The 18781-nt window shown below is 37.8% G+C and overlaps 4 protein-coding genes and 1 pseudogene across 5 annotated transcripts; 1 reads left to right on the plus strand and 4 right to left on the minus strand.

Moving 5' to 3' along the window:
• Positions 1 to 2917: 2917 nt before the first annotated feature.
• Positions 2918 to 3888, plus strand: LOC108839547 (uncharacterized). The gene has a single exon (XM_018612302.2). The coding sequence runs from the start codon at positions 2947 to 2949 to the stop codon at positions 3694 to 3696; it is 750 nt and encodes a 249-aa protein (XP_018467804.1). The 5' UTR covers positions 2918 to 2946; the 3' UTR covers positions 3697 to 3888.
• A 930-nt stretch (positions 3889 to 4818) lies between these two features.
• On the minus strand, positions 4819 to 6792 carry LOC108840283 (uncharacterized). Of its 2 annotated transcripts, XM_056991507.1 has the most exons (7): positions 6684 to 6792; positions 6562 to 6608; positions 6228 to 6330; positions 5536 to 6135; positions 5356 to 5455; positions 5188 to 5261; positions 4819 to 5100 (listed from the first exon to the last, which is right to left on the minus strand). In XM_056991507.1, the coding sequence occupies exons 3-6, from the start codon at positions 6327 to 6329 to the stop codon at positions 5242 to 5244; spliced, it is 822 nt and encodes a 273-aa protein (XP_056847487.1). In that variant the 5' UTR covers position 6330; positions 6562 to 6608; positions 6684 to 6792; the 3' UTR covers positions 4819 to 5100; positions 5188 to 5241. The 2 variants fall into 2 exon arrangements, with proteins under 2 accessions (XP_056847487.1, XP_018468621.1); XM_018613119.2 differs by having other exon boundaries at positions 6562 to 6786.
• Positions 6793 to 7963: 1171 nt separating this feature from the next.
• LOC108841949 (AAA-ATPase At4g30250-like) lies at positions 7964 to 9985 on the minus strand. The gene has a single exon (XM_018614736.2). It carries the CDS (start codon positions 9695 to 9697, stop codon positions 8126 to 8128), a length of 1572 nt encoding a protein of 523 aa, XP_018470238.2. The 5' UTR covers positions 9698 to 9985; the 3' UTR covers positions 7964 to 8125.
• Positions 9986 to 12716: 2731 nt separating this feature from the next.
• On the minus strand, positions 12717 to 14681 carry LOC108840082 (protein YIP4b-like; annotated as a pseudogene).
• Positions 14682 to 15699: 1018 nt separating this feature from the next.
• Positions 15700 to 17060, minus strand: LOC108820050 (xyloglucan endotransglucosylase/hydrolase protein 24). The gene is made up of 3 exons (XM_018593042.2): positions 16736 to 17060; positions 16444 to 16637; positions 15700 to 16320 (listed from the first exon to the last, which is right to left on the minus strand). The coding sequence occupies exons 1-3, from the start codon at positions 16997 to 16999 to the stop codon at positions 15930 to 15932; spliced, it is 849 nt and encodes a 282-aa protein (XP_018448544.2). The 5' UTR covers positions 17000 to 17060; the 3' UTR covers positions 15700 to 15929.
• Between the last annotated feature and the right edge of the window lie 1721 nt (positions 17061 to 18781).

Here is an 18781-nt window from a genome sequence, read left to right on the forward strand (position 1 = left end):
GAGCGGGCGTGGGTGGCCCATTAACCGTAGACAGTCGGGACGTTACAGTAAGAGCCAAATGGATAATAATGATTATGGATGGTTGAAAGTTGAAACCTTTGCTTTGAAGTGCTTTTTGGTGGTTCAGAAATATTAATTTTATAAACGGAAAATTAAAAAAAATGAATAAGATGAATGGTATGGGGGTAGGTAAGCTGGGGGCATATTGTAGATGTGATTTAATAGCATGTGTGTTACACTGATACGTGGGAAACGAAGTTGGTGGAGGATAGGATGCACTCTCCATTCTCCAACATGTTTCTTTCCTGTTTCAACTACCTTTTTTGGTCTTTGTGTGTTTTTTTCTCATAAACTACTCTTCTTATTGATTAATTATTACTACAAAAAGTATCAATAAGGGATTACAACTGCATAAACGAAGCAGTTTAGTAAAAGAAGAGGTCCGACGAATGGAAAATCAAGTGGGTTACATTGGTAGGTGATGTACATGATCCCACATGATTGCATAAATGATCTGTGTTTCACATCACATTTGCTAGAAGTACCTAAAAGTATTAAAGTGAAAGTCTAAAAAGTATGTTAATATGTAAAGCACTCAACACACACATCGCTCTTCGATCTACCTTATGGTTTTAGTTGGGTTAACAGATTCGTTGCGAGCTCCAACAAAACTGTGCAGCCCGTCGTGATATTTCTTAATGGCCCGTTTAAAACTCTACGTCCAAGTCCTTGTTACTATTACCCAGCCCAAAATTATAATTATGATTTGCTTGGGCTTGTCCAAAAAAATACACTATACAAATAACTTTAACTTTTCCAAAGTCACCAACATGCCTTCTTTTCACGTTAGAACAAAACAAAACGAAAACTTTTTGGCGAACTCCTGTGTGATTCACTATACTTTATGCGTTTAAAGATAATAGTAAAATCGCACCATATGAAAATGTTATAAAAAAGGAAAACAAATCAAACTTTGTGGTCAAGCAATTTGGATATGAGTAACCTAATTATGACTTGTGCCTTGCAGCGTAAGTTGGTGTAAGTTGAAAACGAAAGGAAAAAGTGTAGTTTGTGGCTCTAACTGCTTTCATTTAGTTATGTTCTCTAACAATTGATTACCTTTCATTACTCTTCCACCAGTTTTTTTCTTTAATTTATTTCTTTTAAAATTCTATAGTAGGATAGCTTCTTCACCAGTAACTCAGTGAGCTATTCTGGTCGTTTGCAAATAGTGTTGGCCGACAAAAGTTTGCCATCATTTGCTCGCTAACCTCATTTACTCGCACTGGTTAATACCTCAAAACTTGTTTTACTTTATTTGCAACCAATCACCATGTCTTAGTCTTACTCTTATAATTAATCTTGACTCTCTTTTCACAAATACTAATACTTCATACATTTTCTTGCGTAAAAGTCGCTCTTTTTAATGAGAACTTTATGTTCGTATTTAAAAAATATATTTAGTGAGTTTGTGTATGTTCTGTATATGTACAATTGTATTCAATACATACGTTGTCCAAGAAGGTGGCAAGTGCCACCTGAAATATTTTAAAATTTTGTTTAGTATACTTAAATTTTAGTTACTTTCCATTAGTAAATAGCATTTTCTAGCTTTTTTTTTTGAGTTTATGTATGATTTGCCCCACCAAAAACAAATTCTACATCCGCCATTGAATGTGATAGTATTTATTTAGACTTGTATATATAGGTAAGTTTTATGATATAGTAAATAATACCTGCTAAATAATTTATCAAAACTTGCAACATACATATGTGGTTGTCAGGCGTATTTGCAAACGAACTCTTAATGCGTAGGAATAGAGAGAAAAATAAAACAATTGATGCGAAACATTTTGGTGTAGCCGTGTAGGGTTCCATTAATTGTGTGAATAATAATAACGTACACTTTCCTTATGTAAAAGCTTTAAAATCTCATGCAACTAAACTAAAAGTGGAAAATAAGAAAGTATTTAATTTTTCAAAAGTATACTATTTTGTAACAATTAATACATACTGAAATATTGGTATTTCCAACTTTGAAAATTAGTTGCGCAATATTCTACATTAGAAAATTATTGTAAACTTTCATATCACTGTTTCATAGAATTTCAAATTAGATTGGGTAAAAATTATTTAATACTTTTGACTATATCTATCACTATCATTCTAGAGTCTAGACCATGCTTTTGGATCACACAATTTTCTCAGACGAAATAAATCATAATTCAATAAGATGATCATGTGAATGACATGTAGAGAATAGCGTCACTAATCTTATACGCTATGAATATCTTGTTGGTTCATGTATTAGTAAACAACTCTTGGGCAAATTCGTAGCAAGGTTGTGATTAACAAAACAGCATGTCTGATAATTATATACTAGTTCGTAGAGTAGTAAGCATGTATAGACGATTAGAATTTTTTTATTAAAACCGAATTTACTTATGCTAAAGTTTCAATATATAGCTGAATCTGAGCTTAGTTGAGTCTTTTCTTTATGAGAAAAGAGTTTACTCATTTTAACACGCGTTTTACTCGAGGTTTGGGGAAGATTATCGGGGAACAATCGACGATGTTTGAGATTGCCTTTAATTAGTGCGGGTTAGAGAGTATACTAAATATTTACAGGCTATAATAGATTTCTCAAAATATGTAAATTGGATATGCGATTGGTGCGATCTATACATATAATGATTTAATTTTTTGCAAAAAAGATAACCTGATTTTCCAATGTAGAAGGATGCTTTGAATCAATGATGATGTTGGTAACTTGCAATTATGATTCTAGAATGGGATAGGATGTAAACAAACATGTTGCCATATTTATTTTCTTTGTTAAAACAATCGAAATAGTAGTATATATATGTATGTTAGTGTGGTGACAAAAAATTTCAATACCTTCACTATCTTTCTCTCTCTCTCTCTCTCATTCCCAAAAAAAAAGACATGGAAACTTCACAAAACACCAATCTCCAAAACCCTAAACCCACAACGCCGTTTCATTATCGCCTAGAAGAAGCACTCTCTCTCCGATATCTTCCTCTCAACGCCGAAAAAAACAATTCCACCGCCGCCACAACCACCACTGAAGACCAACGTAAACGATCCATTGAGCTTTTTGAGTTCCTGACCTCAACCTCCGACGACTGTTCTCCAGCAGAAAACATAATCTTCGGCGGCAAAATCATCCCCTTAAACTACCAAAATGCCATCCTTTCCTCTCCCGAATACATCCGCCCTCGAATAAGCACTAGATCCGAGTCCTTATCCGCTATACAAGGCAACAAGTTTAATAGTCCCGTGGCACGTGACAATGCACCCATGAGGATAAGCCGTTCTTTAGATCACCGCAACCTCACACGTGGACCAACCACCTCGACCGCACGTGGAAATGCTTCTCCGACAAAAATTGCGGCAAAGCCCGAAACGGTCTCGTCTGGAAACAGAAAAAGTGTGAAACCGAGATGGTACGTGATCATGTTTGGAATGGTTAAGTTCACACCGGAGACTGAGCTGAGGAATATAAAGAGCCGTCAGGTTCGCCGGAATGTTATGTTTCCGTCTCCTGCTGACCGGAGATCTTGTAGAACTCGAGCGCCGTCACTGTCTCCTTCTTGGAGGTTTCTTAACGCCTTGAGTTGCAAGGAGCCTACAAGCGTTGCTGCAACGACACCGCTTTGGTTTCCACATTCGTAAAGTATTATATTACCCCTGAGAACCATTATGTGTGGCTCTACGTACTTGCTTTGCCCTCGAATGAGAAGGATATAATCGTCATTTACTTTGAGATAATTTACTTTGTTAAAGAATGTCGATGTTTGAATTTATTTGTTGAAACAAATATCGATAATAGTTTGGACCGTATCATACAGTTCTTTTTTGTATAGATTTCAGCTCATTTTGTTTGAATATTTGAATATCTATTTTGAAGATAATCGTTTAATTTTTTTAAAAGAAATTAATTGGTTAGGTAGTGGAGGAATGAATGATGATCAGAACTGGCACGAGAAGGACATGAACACAATTTAATTACTTTACTTTGCCCTCTGCGACTAGTCGATTTTTGTGATATAGACAGGAAATTATATAGTTTTGGTAGCATTTATTTGTGTTTCGAAATGCATGGTCGATATATGGTATGATAATTCAAATTCCAATCTAGAGACTGTGACGTCCACCGTCTTTTTGTCCAGACTCCAGAGACTTCTAGAATTAAAACCCATGATTTCACCATATTCATGTTGTGTATATGAAACTACTTAACAAAACGGTAAGAAAACGTTAATTTTGTCTTGCGAATCACGTATTTGAGACTTTTGATTTTTGTATTATCAAAAGTATCATTTCAGCTTTTCACCATATGCAGGTCACCAATCATAAGCAATTATCAATCATGATCGGTCTATAATAATAATTGACCTAGATTGGTAGTTTGGTAATGAGCATTTTAAAAAGAAGATCAAACACTGATTCAAACCATAGACTTGCGAAGTAAGTGAAGGGGTCCAGGTGACAAAGATTGTCTGCTCCAAAACATTATCTGCGAGACAAACAAACACTGGAGATCATTAACACACAACACGCATTGGGTTTCTTCAGGTACACGTCTAGACTTTAGGAAACGTAGCTTGTTCTTCTTTTGGCTTTTACCTGTGATCTTCTCTTGACAAAAGCTTTTTAATTCTCTTCCTTCTTGAAGACTTTGAATCATGTAACATCTAAAGATTGGTTTAGAAAGCTTAAAGCAATGAGTTAAGATTTCGAAAATTCATTCATCTGCAGATCTTTGCTATGAAATCCAATAAAAAAAATCCAAAATTTTTCAAGGACCGTGGTGAACTTCAACAACCTTAACCGCATCGATTTATAACAACAACACACGATTTTTTTTGTTTTAAGTATACTTTACAAATAGACCTACGAAGTTACAAGTTGCTATATATGTTTCCTTGAGGACAAAAGAAAGTAAAAGAAAATGAAGGCTTGTTCTTCTTTGGTTCTTGACAAAGCCTTTTAATCTCTCATCTTTTGTCGAGGGATGTTGAAATCATGTAGCATCATTTAATGTGTGTGACCAACCAACAAGCAAGAATATGTAACCTGCAAGAAAGGATGCTAACGTTTAAAGACTGTTGTTAAAAAAACACTTGACGTTATGTATTTAGATTTTCAGAAAATATTATTCACCTTGTCAAATGTTCTTGAGTGTTTCAGGAAACCAAAGGTTTTAAGTTGTCAAGACTAATAAACTCGAAACAGTACTGCAATGGAAGAAGAAAAAGAAAAAAAAAAAGAAAGATGAAAACAATGGTGTGGTGTAACTCTTATGAGAAGCAAGAGAAGATGGGGACTCACATAGAAGAAAAAAGATTAGTGTGAAGGAAAGAATGAGCTGGACCGGTCTGCTAAAGGGAACACGAAACCTCCTTTGATAATGTCTGACTCTGTCAAAGATCTGCAAAAAAAAAAATGATAAAACAACTAATTAAGAACTATAATCAAATACCATCTATATAGAAATGAGTGAAGCTTTACAAGGTTATAATCACGACATCTCTGCATCCAAACCACAAGTTTAGATCCTTTCTCCTTAGGAGTGTCTTCAATGTCAAACACAAGTCTCTTCTTTTCTTCTTCTTCCACATCAACAGGAACATTAATCCTCAACGCAGTTACGTTAGGAACATTCGGTGAACTCCATGTTCTTCTCGTCCCCGACCTTTTATCAGCAGCCCGCTGCACGCGGATCACAGCATCAGCACTTTCAGGGCTACCTCCCTCGTCAACAATGTCTATCACACAGCTAGTCTCTCTTCTCCCACGCGTGTTTTCAGCCAAGGAGCTCGTCGAGGAGTCTCTCAAGTTGGTGCTTCTTCTTCCACTGCTGAAACTCCCCGAGGACAGGGAAGAAGAGCCAGAGAGAAACATGGCGAGGTCGTCACGCTCTTCTTTGTTAAGATCAACCAAACGCAGAGGCTGTTTCCCGTTCTCGGCCAAAGCCTCTTGCAGTGCGGACTGCACTCGGTGAATCTGGTTCTCGATAGCGTTGACAAACTGTTTATGCCTAGTCAAGGTAGTGTCGTCTCGGCAATGTCCACGGTGGCTCAACCTCACTGCCCTCTCAAACTCTTCCAGCTGATGATGATTCAATGTTACACAACATTTGAATAAATTGAACAAAAAAGGAGCATGTTTTGGTGTGTGAAGAAGGTCTATGGGATCCGAACCTGCCATTTAGCAGTGCTCAAAGCAGCTTGAAGTTCAATGCAGAGCTGGTCTGATCGACCTTGTCTCTTCTCTTTAATCCAAACCCTATACGCAGATTCCATTCTGGAAATACAAAAAAAAAACTGAAACTTGATATTAACTCAATACCTTCTTCACCTATTTGCTAATAAATCAAATTAACAACACATAAAGTTGTGACCTTTGATCATATGTTACAACAAAACCAAATTCACAATTACAAGTCTAAAAGAAACCCTGTAAAGACTAAGACTTTCAACATCACATACAAACCCCAAATCAAACATTAGATTAAAAAAGTAAAAGGGACATTACGTATCGGCAGATTCTTGAACCTCCTCTGCTGCTGAGAAAAAAACATCCTTTTGCCAAAGATCGAAGCTGTTAATAGCTGCTACCATCATCTTCACTAATTAACAAGATTCAACAAAACCTACCGGAGATTTATGTTCGATAGATTCTCTCTTTTCTTTTCTTCCGCAGGAAAGAAGGGATTTTTTATTTTATTTTCCAGCTTTCTGTGTGTTCTTTTTCGCTTCTCTTAACAATGTTTCATAATGGCTTGTTTTTAATTGGAAGGCAGTGTATGTTACTATGGTCTTACCCGCACTGGATTTATAACCTTAGCGTTAGATATTGAGAAAACATCAAGCGGATGTTTGTTTGTGGGCCCACCCACTTGTCCCTCAACAAACATCCATCGCTAGCCAACTCAGCTCTAATGGAATTATTTACAAGAGTCAAATGCTAATGACGCATTCTGAGACATCTTTTCGCAAATTAATTAACTCAATGGGTGATTTATGTCATGGAGGGTGGCATGTCTAACCAAGCGATGGCAAATTTTCAACTATTTTATAGACACTAATAATATCATTAAGTTAAAAAATCATTTCACTATGATATGATTTCAATTGTGTGAACAAAGAACAACATCATTCTAATCACACGCTCTCCAAAAATCCACAGCCTTAAATTCGGCGTACCAAGACCGGTTTCGTACTCCGATGTAGACATGAATTGATGTTTCAAGTTGAGGTTTTCGGTTACAAGGCCCAGGCCTTTTTGAACTTGGCCCATCCAATATTTACATCCCCGAAATTGATTTACAATTACACAAGGGTTAAAACTGTATCTTCAAATCCCCTCTTCTATGGACCTATATAACAGTTGTTTTTGTCTTGTCTTGAGCGTCATTGAAGCTATGCATTTCAAATTTATCTCTTCCCTGAGCTCTAGTATTCACGTGTAGCTAAGCTGATCTAGTCTCGTCCCTGTCTCTTGTCTTTTATACTCGAGGATCTTTTTAATCCTTTCCTTAATTGTCACAGCCACGTCCTCACATTGATTTTGCGTATCCAAACAACCTCCATCTGCTCAACATCTTTGAGCTTTACATCATGTGTTGATCCTAGTCTGATTCAATCCAACCTAGTGCCCATAAATCACATTATTCCAATATTTACACTTCATCAGTGGATGTAAAACCCATTTGGTATGGAGGTTTCACTAAATTGGTTTTGACTTAAGTTTCACCAAAATAGATATACAATGTACTATATGATTATGATTTGTCCTATTTTATTTTCCTTACTCCAAGAAGAAAACACATAGAACAGGTGGTTGACTTGACTAGTTGACCCTTTAGGGACTCAATTAAACTCAAGTCAACTCTTTGTGTGGTTTGGATGTTTCATTAGATGGGTTTTGACTGTGATTATCACCAAAACGAATAAACCTTATATTATATGATTATAACAATCATAAATTATAACATTTTAACTGAACAAATAAAACAGAATAAAAACCAACCTTAATGAAAAGAACACATGAACCATTAGACAATGATCCTACAGTAACTACTACAGTCTCTTCTCCTTCACTTCTCTTCAACTTCATCTTTTTCATTTTCAAACCCAAAGAACTCTCTGTTTCTATTGGGACTATCCAAAGCCCTCTTCTCTTGTTCCTCCTCTGCTTCTTCTTCATCATCATCTTCACCTTCCTCTTTCTTCTTCTTAACTCCACCACTCTTCCTCCTCCTCACAACTCTCTCCTTCAACACACACACAAGCTCCCTCACCGCCTTCTCCGCGTCACTCCTGTTCCTAATCAACACCTCACTAACATCAGCCGGAGTAATCTCCGCCTCCTCCACAAACTCCTCCATCTCCTTCAAAACAACACCGTCCACCTCACCTTCCTCCATCCTCAAATAATTCTTCAACAGAATCTTCAACGCTTGAAACCTACAAAACCCCATGTGAATATGCATATCCATCCTCCCACTCCTCAACAAAGCCGAGTCCAACTTCTCAATATGATTAGTAGTAAACACAAAGATCCTCTCGCTCCCACAACAAGACCAAAGCCCATCAGTAAAATTCAACAAACCCGACAACGTCACCGAGCTTCCCGGTTCGTCCATCAAACCCGACCCGCTAGTCAAATCCGGATCATAACACCCGTTGTTACTCTTATTCTTCTTAACCTTCTCTCTCTTCGTCAGACTAATCGAACAGTCGATATCCTCTATAACAATTATCGACTTAGAGCTAGTCTTCATCAACAGCTTCCTCAACTCCGAGTTATTCTGAACCTCAGTAAGCTCAAGATCGTAAATATCGTACCCAAGATAGTTCGCCATCGCAGCGATCAAACTCGACTTCCCCGTCCCGGGCGGTCCGTACAGCAAGTACCCTCTCTTCCAAGCCCTCCCGGTCTTCTGATAAAACCCTTGTCCGTTCGCGAACTCTCTCAGATCCTCCATGATCCTCCTCTTCCTCTCCGGGTCCATCGCGAGAGTCTCGAACGTGCTCGGGTGCTTGAACCTCACCGAGTCCCACGGGTGGCTCCTCGCGTCCAAGGAGACGCCTCTGGAGTTCGTGTAGAGCAGCCTCTCCTCGCTCCTCCGGCGAATCTCCTCGGCTTTTCCGACGATGTGGTCGAGGTAATGGTCCAGGACGAGGGCTCTGTCTCTCTTGCTGATCTGCAGCGTGAACCCTCGCTTCTCCTCCGGCATTGGTCTCCACGAGAAGCTCTGGACCTGGCGCTGGACCACGACGTGCTCCCAGAGCACGGTGGCGCCGTCGAAGACGTCGGTGATCCTGTCGTTGTTCGAGAGGCCGAAGGTGACGGAACTCGAGTTGGGGACGCGCGTGAGGCTGAGACGCGTGCTGTTGTTGCCGGCGGCGGCGGAGACGGAGCCGTTGACGGTGACGGAGGAGCTGAGGTAGAGGCTGACGGCGTTGTAGAGCTCGTTGGTGTTGACGCCGTCTATCTCCGTTATGTCGAAGTAGGTGTGGGAGGAGAACACGTGGCGCATACGTGTCAGGAGGTGGACGAAGGCGAGACGGAGCTCCGGTGGGAAGACGAGCTGGAGGATTGTTTGGCAGAAGGCTAACATGCCGACTAGAGAAGCCATTGTCGTCCAGTAATCACTCATCTTCATCTCTTTACTTTGCTCTGTTTTGTAGAAACAGAATAGAGAAAAGTTTCGATTTTTTTTTAAGTTCTTGAGATTTGGGAGGGAAATGCTTTTGAGAGAGAAGAGAGAGAGAGAGACGTTGGTGGGTTTTTATTGGAAATATGAAAGGAGGAGATGCTTGAATTTATAGACAGTGGGAGGAGTTTTTTTAATATTTTACTGATACTACTACCATTGGGTTGTGTTGTGTGGTGCTAAAGGCATAAGCAAACTCTTCTCTATTATTTTCATAGGTCTATGGTTTCTAGACTTCAAAATCAATTAGATGTCCAAGAGGTAGTGGTTATGTGACATGTAAATTTCACATCGGTGTACTATTCCACTTTGTGTTTTTGCCCCCACGATGTGATAAAGATTGAAAATGAAGTTATAAGTTTGGAGTAAAAGAAAGTCGAACAACTTGAAAGGTGAGGAATGAGAAAGAGAGAATATAGAGGACAGTCCTGGTGGAGAAACAGATAAGTTTCCTTACTATTTACACTGAATGAATCGGACAAACAAGTACAATGATAAAGGACAAGAAACAGCTAGAAAATTTGAATAGTGAAGGAGGGTAAGTTTCTAAGAGACAGCCAAGAACTGCTTACTTAGCTGGATTGGTTGTATCTAGTAAGAGGTATTGTTTTATTGATTGTTTCTAGTGTTCAAAGGAGGTTCCATCTTGTTATTACCATTCATTTTCTTGGTTACTACAGAAAAATTGATTACTATAAAGAAGACGAGTTATATTACATATAAACTCAGATTAAAAACGTCAAAATCATGAAATAATGCATGTAGAGAAACACATACAAAAAGGACACTTCAACATAATCTCTAGCTAGTGCCATGGTATCTTTTAAACTGAATCAGTTTCACCATATATAGAACTTGGAGGTCCATACCAATATGGTAAAGTAAGAAGTTATCATATTTAAGAGCAATGCAAAGGGTAATGATCATTGTAGCGTTGCCTTTTGAAAATTGAGAACTAGTAAAAGTAAATTAGGGAACATGAGGCTCTAGTTTAGGGTTCGTGAGTGTGACTTACAGTTGGGTTTGTGTTATTTTATTGGGGTTTTGTGATTTTATTCTTTAGGACACTCGAATTTACGTGGGACATCATTGTTTGTCTACATTTGCGTATCAACATCCATCACCATAATACTCAAAACTCTTTCAACTTTCTTTCACATCTCCATCTAATTCCAACATTAATAAACCTCATCACAATCCTATATTAGCTTAAAGCACTTTCTAATGAATATATCTCCGAAATTAACGGGTATAATCAAGCTTTAAATAGTATAAACATGTACTTTTGTAACTTGATAGAACTTGAGTTCTTAAGTTGTATTTGTAAGACTCCATATGCAGAAATTACTATGATTGTACAAACAAGCCTGGCTGATCAACTTAATTTCATTCTAGTTTCAGTCTCCTTTTGTTTGTAACACTCTAGTTTGAGTCTCCATTATCAAAATTATCTGTTGCGAGTATTATGAGAAAGGAAAAACAAGTAGTCGATGTTTCACTTGGCCGACAGAATAAAAAAGTATTGACATTTTTCAAATGTTTTTAAATAGGGGAAAATGGTGAGACATGTAAAAGGAGATGACACAGAGTGACAACGACAGTAGATAAGGCCCAAGTTACTATAGTCACTTTTGCAGAACTGTGGAATCTCCCAACACCCTAAAGCCTTTAATTTACTATTTTATTTGTCTAAAAAACGTTTTAGAAGTTCCTTTGAAATGTGTAGATCCAAACTTCAAGTAATGCAAACCTACTAAAAGATATCTATATTAATTGTCAATACCAGAACACTGATAATTCTAAATATCAAAATGAAAATGATGTACGTGTAGAAAACAATCTACAAATGCATTGGTTGATACTGTGGGGGAAATTTGGACCAAAGATTCTGTACAGAGATCCGTTGGTGATTCTGGTTTTGGAGTTTAGCATCCTCTGGCTCCTAGCTAAACTCAAAAGGGCCAACAATGAATAAACAATGTTAAATGTCAAAAGGTGTAAGGCCATGTTATTATGTAATGTTACAGAGGCCTGTATAAAGTACAATTGGCATTTTATAATTAGGGTTTGTTATGATGGTACCTTCTGAAACTGACTCTCTTTGGCATTTTCTATTTCAATTTTCAGAAAAATAGAAAGAATCATTCACTTTAATATCAATCCCATCTCTATAGTTTTTTTGTTTTTTTGTTTTTTTTTTGTTTTTCCTTCACTCAAATTGATGAAAATATCGTCTCCGCCCTTTGTAGTATTTTCATTTCGGCAAATACAAGAAAAGTAATTTATTATTTACAAATTGGTGTGTAAATAATTTTTTGTTTACAATTTGGTGTGTTTGAGAGAACTGTCACAATTCACCTGAGGAGATAAAATAAATAATAAAAAGAGATGGCGTATTACTCAAGCAAACTCTGTTCCTACTGTGGCATACCCGTTCCCCGAAGTTACTTATTCACTAGTTACTACTACAGGACTACCAAACAAAATCTTACTTCAAGAGACAAAAAGTTAAAACAAAATAATAATCGAGACTTGTGTGACACAGAAGGTAATATCTATACAATTAAATGCAACAAAACCGAAGAAGATTTCAACCAGAGATTTTTTTAAAATTCGATTCTTTGTCAGTTTGTCTAATAATAATAAGTTAACAAAAAAAATATCTGCTGGAAATTATAAATATTAGTTATTGCTGTAATTATATGATATTAAAAGTTTTTCTTTTGATCAAAAATGTTTATTGTGTACATCTTTTTTTTTTTCAACTTTGGTTACTTTGGAGTTTGGAACTTTAATCTTCAAACTCCTCACGCCAGGTCCCGAAGTCAGAGTTCAGTAGCTACTTGGCTATGAACGACCCGGCGTTTATTGTGTACATCTATCCACACAAATTAGATTGAAATTCCCTTCGAAAAAAAAACTATAGTGTAGTTACAAAGTCATGTACAGTTAGCATTATTATGTATCGTAAGGTAAACAAAACAGCCTCGTCTTGTAATCAAAGGTCTGATACAAATAAAGTCAAGTCAACCAGAGTATAACAAAAAAGGTGTTCAAAGAGCATATTATACATATGGTCTCATTAAAACTCAGATTAGTTCACTTTGGAGAATTCTCTATCTACTTTGTACCAAATGATTTTTCCAAATTGAATCAAACGAAAAACAACTGTGATTTTCCATTATCTTCAAAAGGAATCAATCAATGGCAATGATCAAGAAGCCGACAGAGACATACATGAGGAAGACCGGGTAAAGTGCGAGAGCTTTCCTTCTTGGGTTCACAGCGGCGCTCATGAAAGGATAAGCGGCCCAAGAGCTCCAGGCAAGAGTCACACACACAACTATCATTTTGAGTATCACATTGTCCTTCAACATGCAGATCACTGCTCCAACATCCAGTGGAAACAGACAATAACCCAATAGGCTTAGGCTTTGGAAAAATATTATATGTCCTCCCTGAAAATTGCATTGTTTCAAAAAAAAAAAAAGCTTGTAAAAGAACGGGAATAGTATACGGCTGGTAGTAAGTAATACATGAATTAAATGTGTGCTTACCAGGAGCAGCACATTTAGTGTGAGGATCACTGCTCCAGCTGCAAGTAGTGCAAATGCCACGGCAAATACTTCCGACTGTAAATAAATTACAGAGTAAAAGGATGAGACCAGAAGCCATTGCAATAGAAAGAAGCAGATTCTTAATCGTAACCAGATGCATAAGAATGTAATAATGATTTGTAAATTCAGAGACTCAATCTCAGGATGCAAATACAAGGAAAGGAAGAATTTTAAATGGAAACGAAAACAAATAGGTGATCTATAGCAAAAAAAAAAAAAAAAATCCTAAAACATTCAGGCAACTGTCAAAAGCGAGCAGAGACTAAACTACAAACTGATGTCTTTTCAGACATATATCATGCATACAACAAATGCAATCGAACACAGTAAAGGAACAAAACACCCCTTGTCTTAACATTTCCTTGTCTTAACATAAAAACCCCACAACAGAATATCCATTTAAAGCAATGCATATATGAAAAACCACCAACCAACAACATGCCATCCATCCGTTTTGAACTCACATAAGCTAAATGTTACAACATCAATAGTCTAAAATCATATATCACATCCTAGACATCAGAATGCTGCTAAGTCAAGAGACAGGAGAAGAAAGCTCTGAAACTCAAGATTACAAGTAAGGTTGCACACCACATGGGTTGTCTTTGCTGCCCCTAAAGCTAAGGTTTTTGATTCACATATGCATCATCCAAAGGAAAGAGCTTTTAAGAGAGAGCAAAACCTTCTTAACGGAAGCAGACCAAGAGAGAGTAAGGCCCAAGAAGACAATGAAGAAGAAGGGACCCCACAGATCCCAATCCCTAAGGGCCTTCCCAGGATCCTCCCTGTTCGGATTCGGAAACACCACCAGCTTCAGATTACTCACGATCCTCGTCAGATCTCTCTTCACCGTATCCCACACCGGCTCCGTCAACGTGTTCGGCGGTGACCCGAACCCGCTTCCCCCGATCCCTTCCCACCTTCCGAGCTGCTGCTTCCGAAGTTGCCTGACGGCGGAGGGATGGGAGGAGGAGCAGGCGTCACCTTCTGCGCGGAGGACGGCGGAGGGAGGGGAGGGAGGTTGGATTGGACGAAGGGGGAGGATGTGACGGGGATGGAGGGACGGATCGGGCTCGGGGGACGAGCGGGGAGGACTGTTCCGGGACCTGATTGGAAACCGTCGCTCATCATGTTCTCGATCTCGTCGATGTCTGATTGGGACGATTGGTAAAGCGGAACTGTGTCGTTGTGCGACATTTTCTCCGATTGGGATTTCCGACGGTTGGCTTCACCGGAGAAAGGAGGTTTGTTGATTTTCCCGGGAAGAAATTGATCAGATCTGACGATGAAGATAAGTGGAAATTACTTAACAGAGGAAAATAAAAATATAAAATAAATATAAAGAACGTGTGGCCAAGTGCTCAATAGGCCTGGGCATTCGGGTCATCGGGTCGGGTTCGGATCGGGTCTTTTCGGGTCCGGATCTTTTGGGTCTAGAAGTTTAGGACCCGATAGGGTAATTTTAAATTTTCGGTTCCGGGTCGGTTCGGGTCGTACCGGGTCCGGGTCGGGTCGGGTCTTAGATAGTTGGACCCATTCGGGTAACTAGAATTTATCGGTTCGGTTCTGGGTCGGGTTCGGGTCGGGTTCGGTTCGGGTACGACCTAAAAAATACCTAAAAGTACAAAAAAACATGTGAAAATATTAATATATCCGAAAATATTTGACATTTTATTTAAAATTTTTGTTTTTATTATATTAAAATGTGTATATATACTAAACTATGCAAAATAGAACAATAATTGGTTGTTTCCTAGTGGTTGACCCCTTTGATCTGTAGACAAATAATCCGTCTTCGACTCCCCCTCGATACATTTTGTTTAATTTACATTATTAATTCGGGTACCCGTCGGGTTCCGGGTTCGGGTCGGGTCGGGTCCAAGACCGCGGGTCCTCTACAACAAGACCCGATAGGGTAATTTGACCGGGTCGGTTCCTACCCGGACCGGGTTTTTTCGGGTCGGTTTCGGGTCGGATCTTCGGGTCCGGGTAAAATGCCCAGGCCTAGTGCTCAATCACTGAAACGGCACCGTATATGTTCAACGACGTCGTTTCGTTTTATTGGACTTAACAACATGTACTGTTATGATCTAGAAATATAATCCAATCATGTGATTAGTTGATAAGTCTCTGATGAAAACAAATTGTAGGATATTTTTTTATTGAATTTACACTTTCCTGAGTAAACTGAATGTGATAAGATTTATATTTGACAATTTCCCCCTTTTTTGTAACATTATATTGCGATTTTCCACTAATTGCATTTAGATAAGAGGCATTTAACACGTTTCTTGTAATATTTCTTACAATTTGAGTAAGCTATCGTTTTTCATCTGAGAGAATAAATAACTATCATTTTCATAAAAAATATTTTACAGAAAAAAAAATATTGACATCTTAACATGTATAAATATATAGGCACACCTTTAATTTACTTTATTGGACAAAGATATACAATCGAAAGAATCGAACACAATTGACAAAAGAGGAAGGAGAGCATTATACATATAGACGAAAAAGAAAGCAGAGGAGGAGGATAAATAGATAAAATGTATATGATCCCTCTATGACCTTGTTGCACATTCCCGAGGGATTCCCTGTGGAAACCTCTTAGTATCCGTACAGTAATTGTAGATCATGTAGTTCTTCTGAACCCATCTGAGTCTAGCTTGGCTCGTTGAATCCATTTCTTGAGTGTACCAATTAGAGCTTGGTTTCGTCGTGGTACAAGACGATCTTCCGTTTGAATGAGCACACCCGTCGATCTTAATGTTCCTGTAAGAAGCGGTGAATGGAGCTTTGGACCAATCCGTTTTAACCAGACCGCCTCTAGTTGCCCAATCGTCTGCGTTCCATAAACTTGCGTACATCCTCATCGGCTTGCTCTTTGGAAACAAGACACCGAGAGACTCCGAGTTCTTAAACTCTCTAATTGGCGTGTTATCAACAGTTAGTCTGAGCCAAAAAAAAAAAGAAAAAACAGATTGAGGATGAGAAATAATCATAAACATAAACCCTTGTTAGGGCTTTTAATGTGGTTTCCTTGTGGAGCAAGAAAGGTAAGGTTTTTGACTTTACATGATTCTTTGAGGGTTCCAGAGGATTGAATAAGTGTGGAAATTTGCTGTTGGGTCGAACCAGAGATGGAACTGTTGCTCTTTGTCACCTTTACCTTGAGTGTAAACATTGGTGTGTAGAGTATAAGGATCTCCACTCATATTACCCAAGAACTCAAAATCAATCTCATCCCAGGTCGTTCCTTCCGATTTCAACTGCAAAGTTAAAAAAAAACAAACACACAATTATTAAGATAACTCTTACAAGTTAATTTATTCAAATCACATTAAAACTCCAAGGTTATGTTACTTACATAGAAAGTTGTGACTGTGCCTGCTGAGTTACCAGGAACAAGCTTAATCTGCATATCAATCTTACCGAACAAATACTCTGTTTTGGATTGAAAACCAGAACCAGATGATTTGTCTAAGGTGAGAGTAAGAAGCTGGCCGTTGTTGAGTATCTTCCCGCGGCCGTTTCCCCAAGCCACGTTGACGTCGCTGTTGAAGTCAGCGGTGGAGGCTGAAAACGCCGCCGCGAGGAGAGCTGTGAATAATAATATTTTGAAAGGAGACATTGTTGTGTGTGCGTACGTGTGGGTGTATGTGTTTGGAGTTTGGTGAGGAATGTGAGGAAGAGAGGAGAAGAGAGAGAGGTATATATAGTGGGTGGAGAGTAATAAGTAATGCTAAGAGGAGAGTGGGTGAGAACAAAAGAGGCTAAATATCAAGACACTGCATGCAAGATGTATTACAGCTGGACTCTCGAGTACTTCCATCATTTGGTGAACAGGTTATCTTAGCATCCTTAATTAAAATATGTTATATGTATATAAACATGGTCATATTGTTAGAAACATGTTGTTTCATTCTTTAAGAGTATGTTTGAGAAGACTACAAAATAATGAATTTATATCTGCTTTTCTATAAAGTCTTGTATTGATAAATGCTAGTATTAACTTTTCCCTTTGATTAACAGTACCTGAGTACTTTCTTTGATATTTTCTTTGTTTGCCAGTTTTGACTTTTAGTTTTAAGAAATATTTAAGTAATCGTTTGCTATATAATTGGTTGCATGTTTTTGTATATATTTTACACGGATTTCTAAATTCGAAGTTGCTTGTATATCTTCATTCACCACGCAGAGGCCTGTCTAGTGGGAGGAGGGAGGAAAAAGATAAGTGGTCTAGAGGGATATTACGTGTGGAATTGTTCCACTTCAGTTAATCGAATTTTAGTTGAAATTTGAGGAGAATATGTATTAGGCATATCTTTTTCTTGAAATACATATTATGATATTCTTTGTTGTAGTTATAAGACTTTGTGTCCAGTTATTGGGTCGTAACTAGACCATGTTTCTTATATAATTCTTTTTTCTTGAATAAAACTTGTTTCAATTCTCAATTCGAACTTTTCGATTGTACATATTTTCCTGGCAACCGATACTATTATCTGGTGTGATTAAAAAGTATATATCGTTATTATGTGAATGGAGCGTAGACGCAACGACAAAAAGTATGAGTTTAGTTGTATGGGTTAAAGGTTTGGTTGCGTTAGCAAAGTTGCAAGTAGGAGCATATACACGTTTTCTTCTTCTTCTTTCTCTTGTTAATGAAAAATGTCAATTTCTTTTGGTTGGTCACTAATTAATGAAAGGACTCAATAAAGATGTTCCATTGCAAAGAAATGAAAAGTTATAAATCACGATGTGCAACTATACGTATATTATTTACTTTTAACCAGCGGCGGTAGTCCAGTGGTGCTTGAAAGAAACAAACTCAATAAAACGAACCCTGGTTCGAACCTCGCTGGCCATACGGATATGAGTTATTGTTTTCGACTTATTTAAATGTCCATAAGAAGATCTATCCGTAGGCTGTATTTCCACCCGAGAGTTAGATCTGTATTCTTAATAGACCCGAGTTTAACCATTTATTTTAGTAAAAAAAACTATACGTATAGGTCTAATTCAAGTTTTCTCTCAATAAAATGATAGTTACAAAATGTATATAATAATATAATACACATTACTAATTGGAATACACATATGGCAAATTAAAACACCTATTAGTCCATAGTTCAGGTAGAAATAAGTTGAGGAAACCACAAACAAAATAAATTTAATGCCTGTCTATGAGGACAACTACTGATATTTATTGGAAATGACTAATGAATATGAGTGGTCCAGACTCAAATGCTATTTTCTTCAAGCACCAAAACTATTTCATCCTCATTTGTTCATTTGCATGAACAAGCAACGTTTGGTATTTCTGATTTTTTGTTAACTTTGTCTTCTGCTTTCACGCCGAAAGTACTAACAAATGGTCAATTTTCCCCCAAAAAATCACACTATTGAGTTT

The sequence above is a fragment of the Raphanus sativus genome, chromosome 2, assembly GCF_000801105.2.
Source record: "Raphanus sativus cultivar WK10039 chromosome 2, ASM80110v3, whole genome shotgun sequence".
Classification (NCBI taxonomy): Eukaryota; Viridiplantae; Streptophyta; class Magnoliopsida; order Brassicales; family Brassicaceae; genus Raphanus; species Raphanus sativus.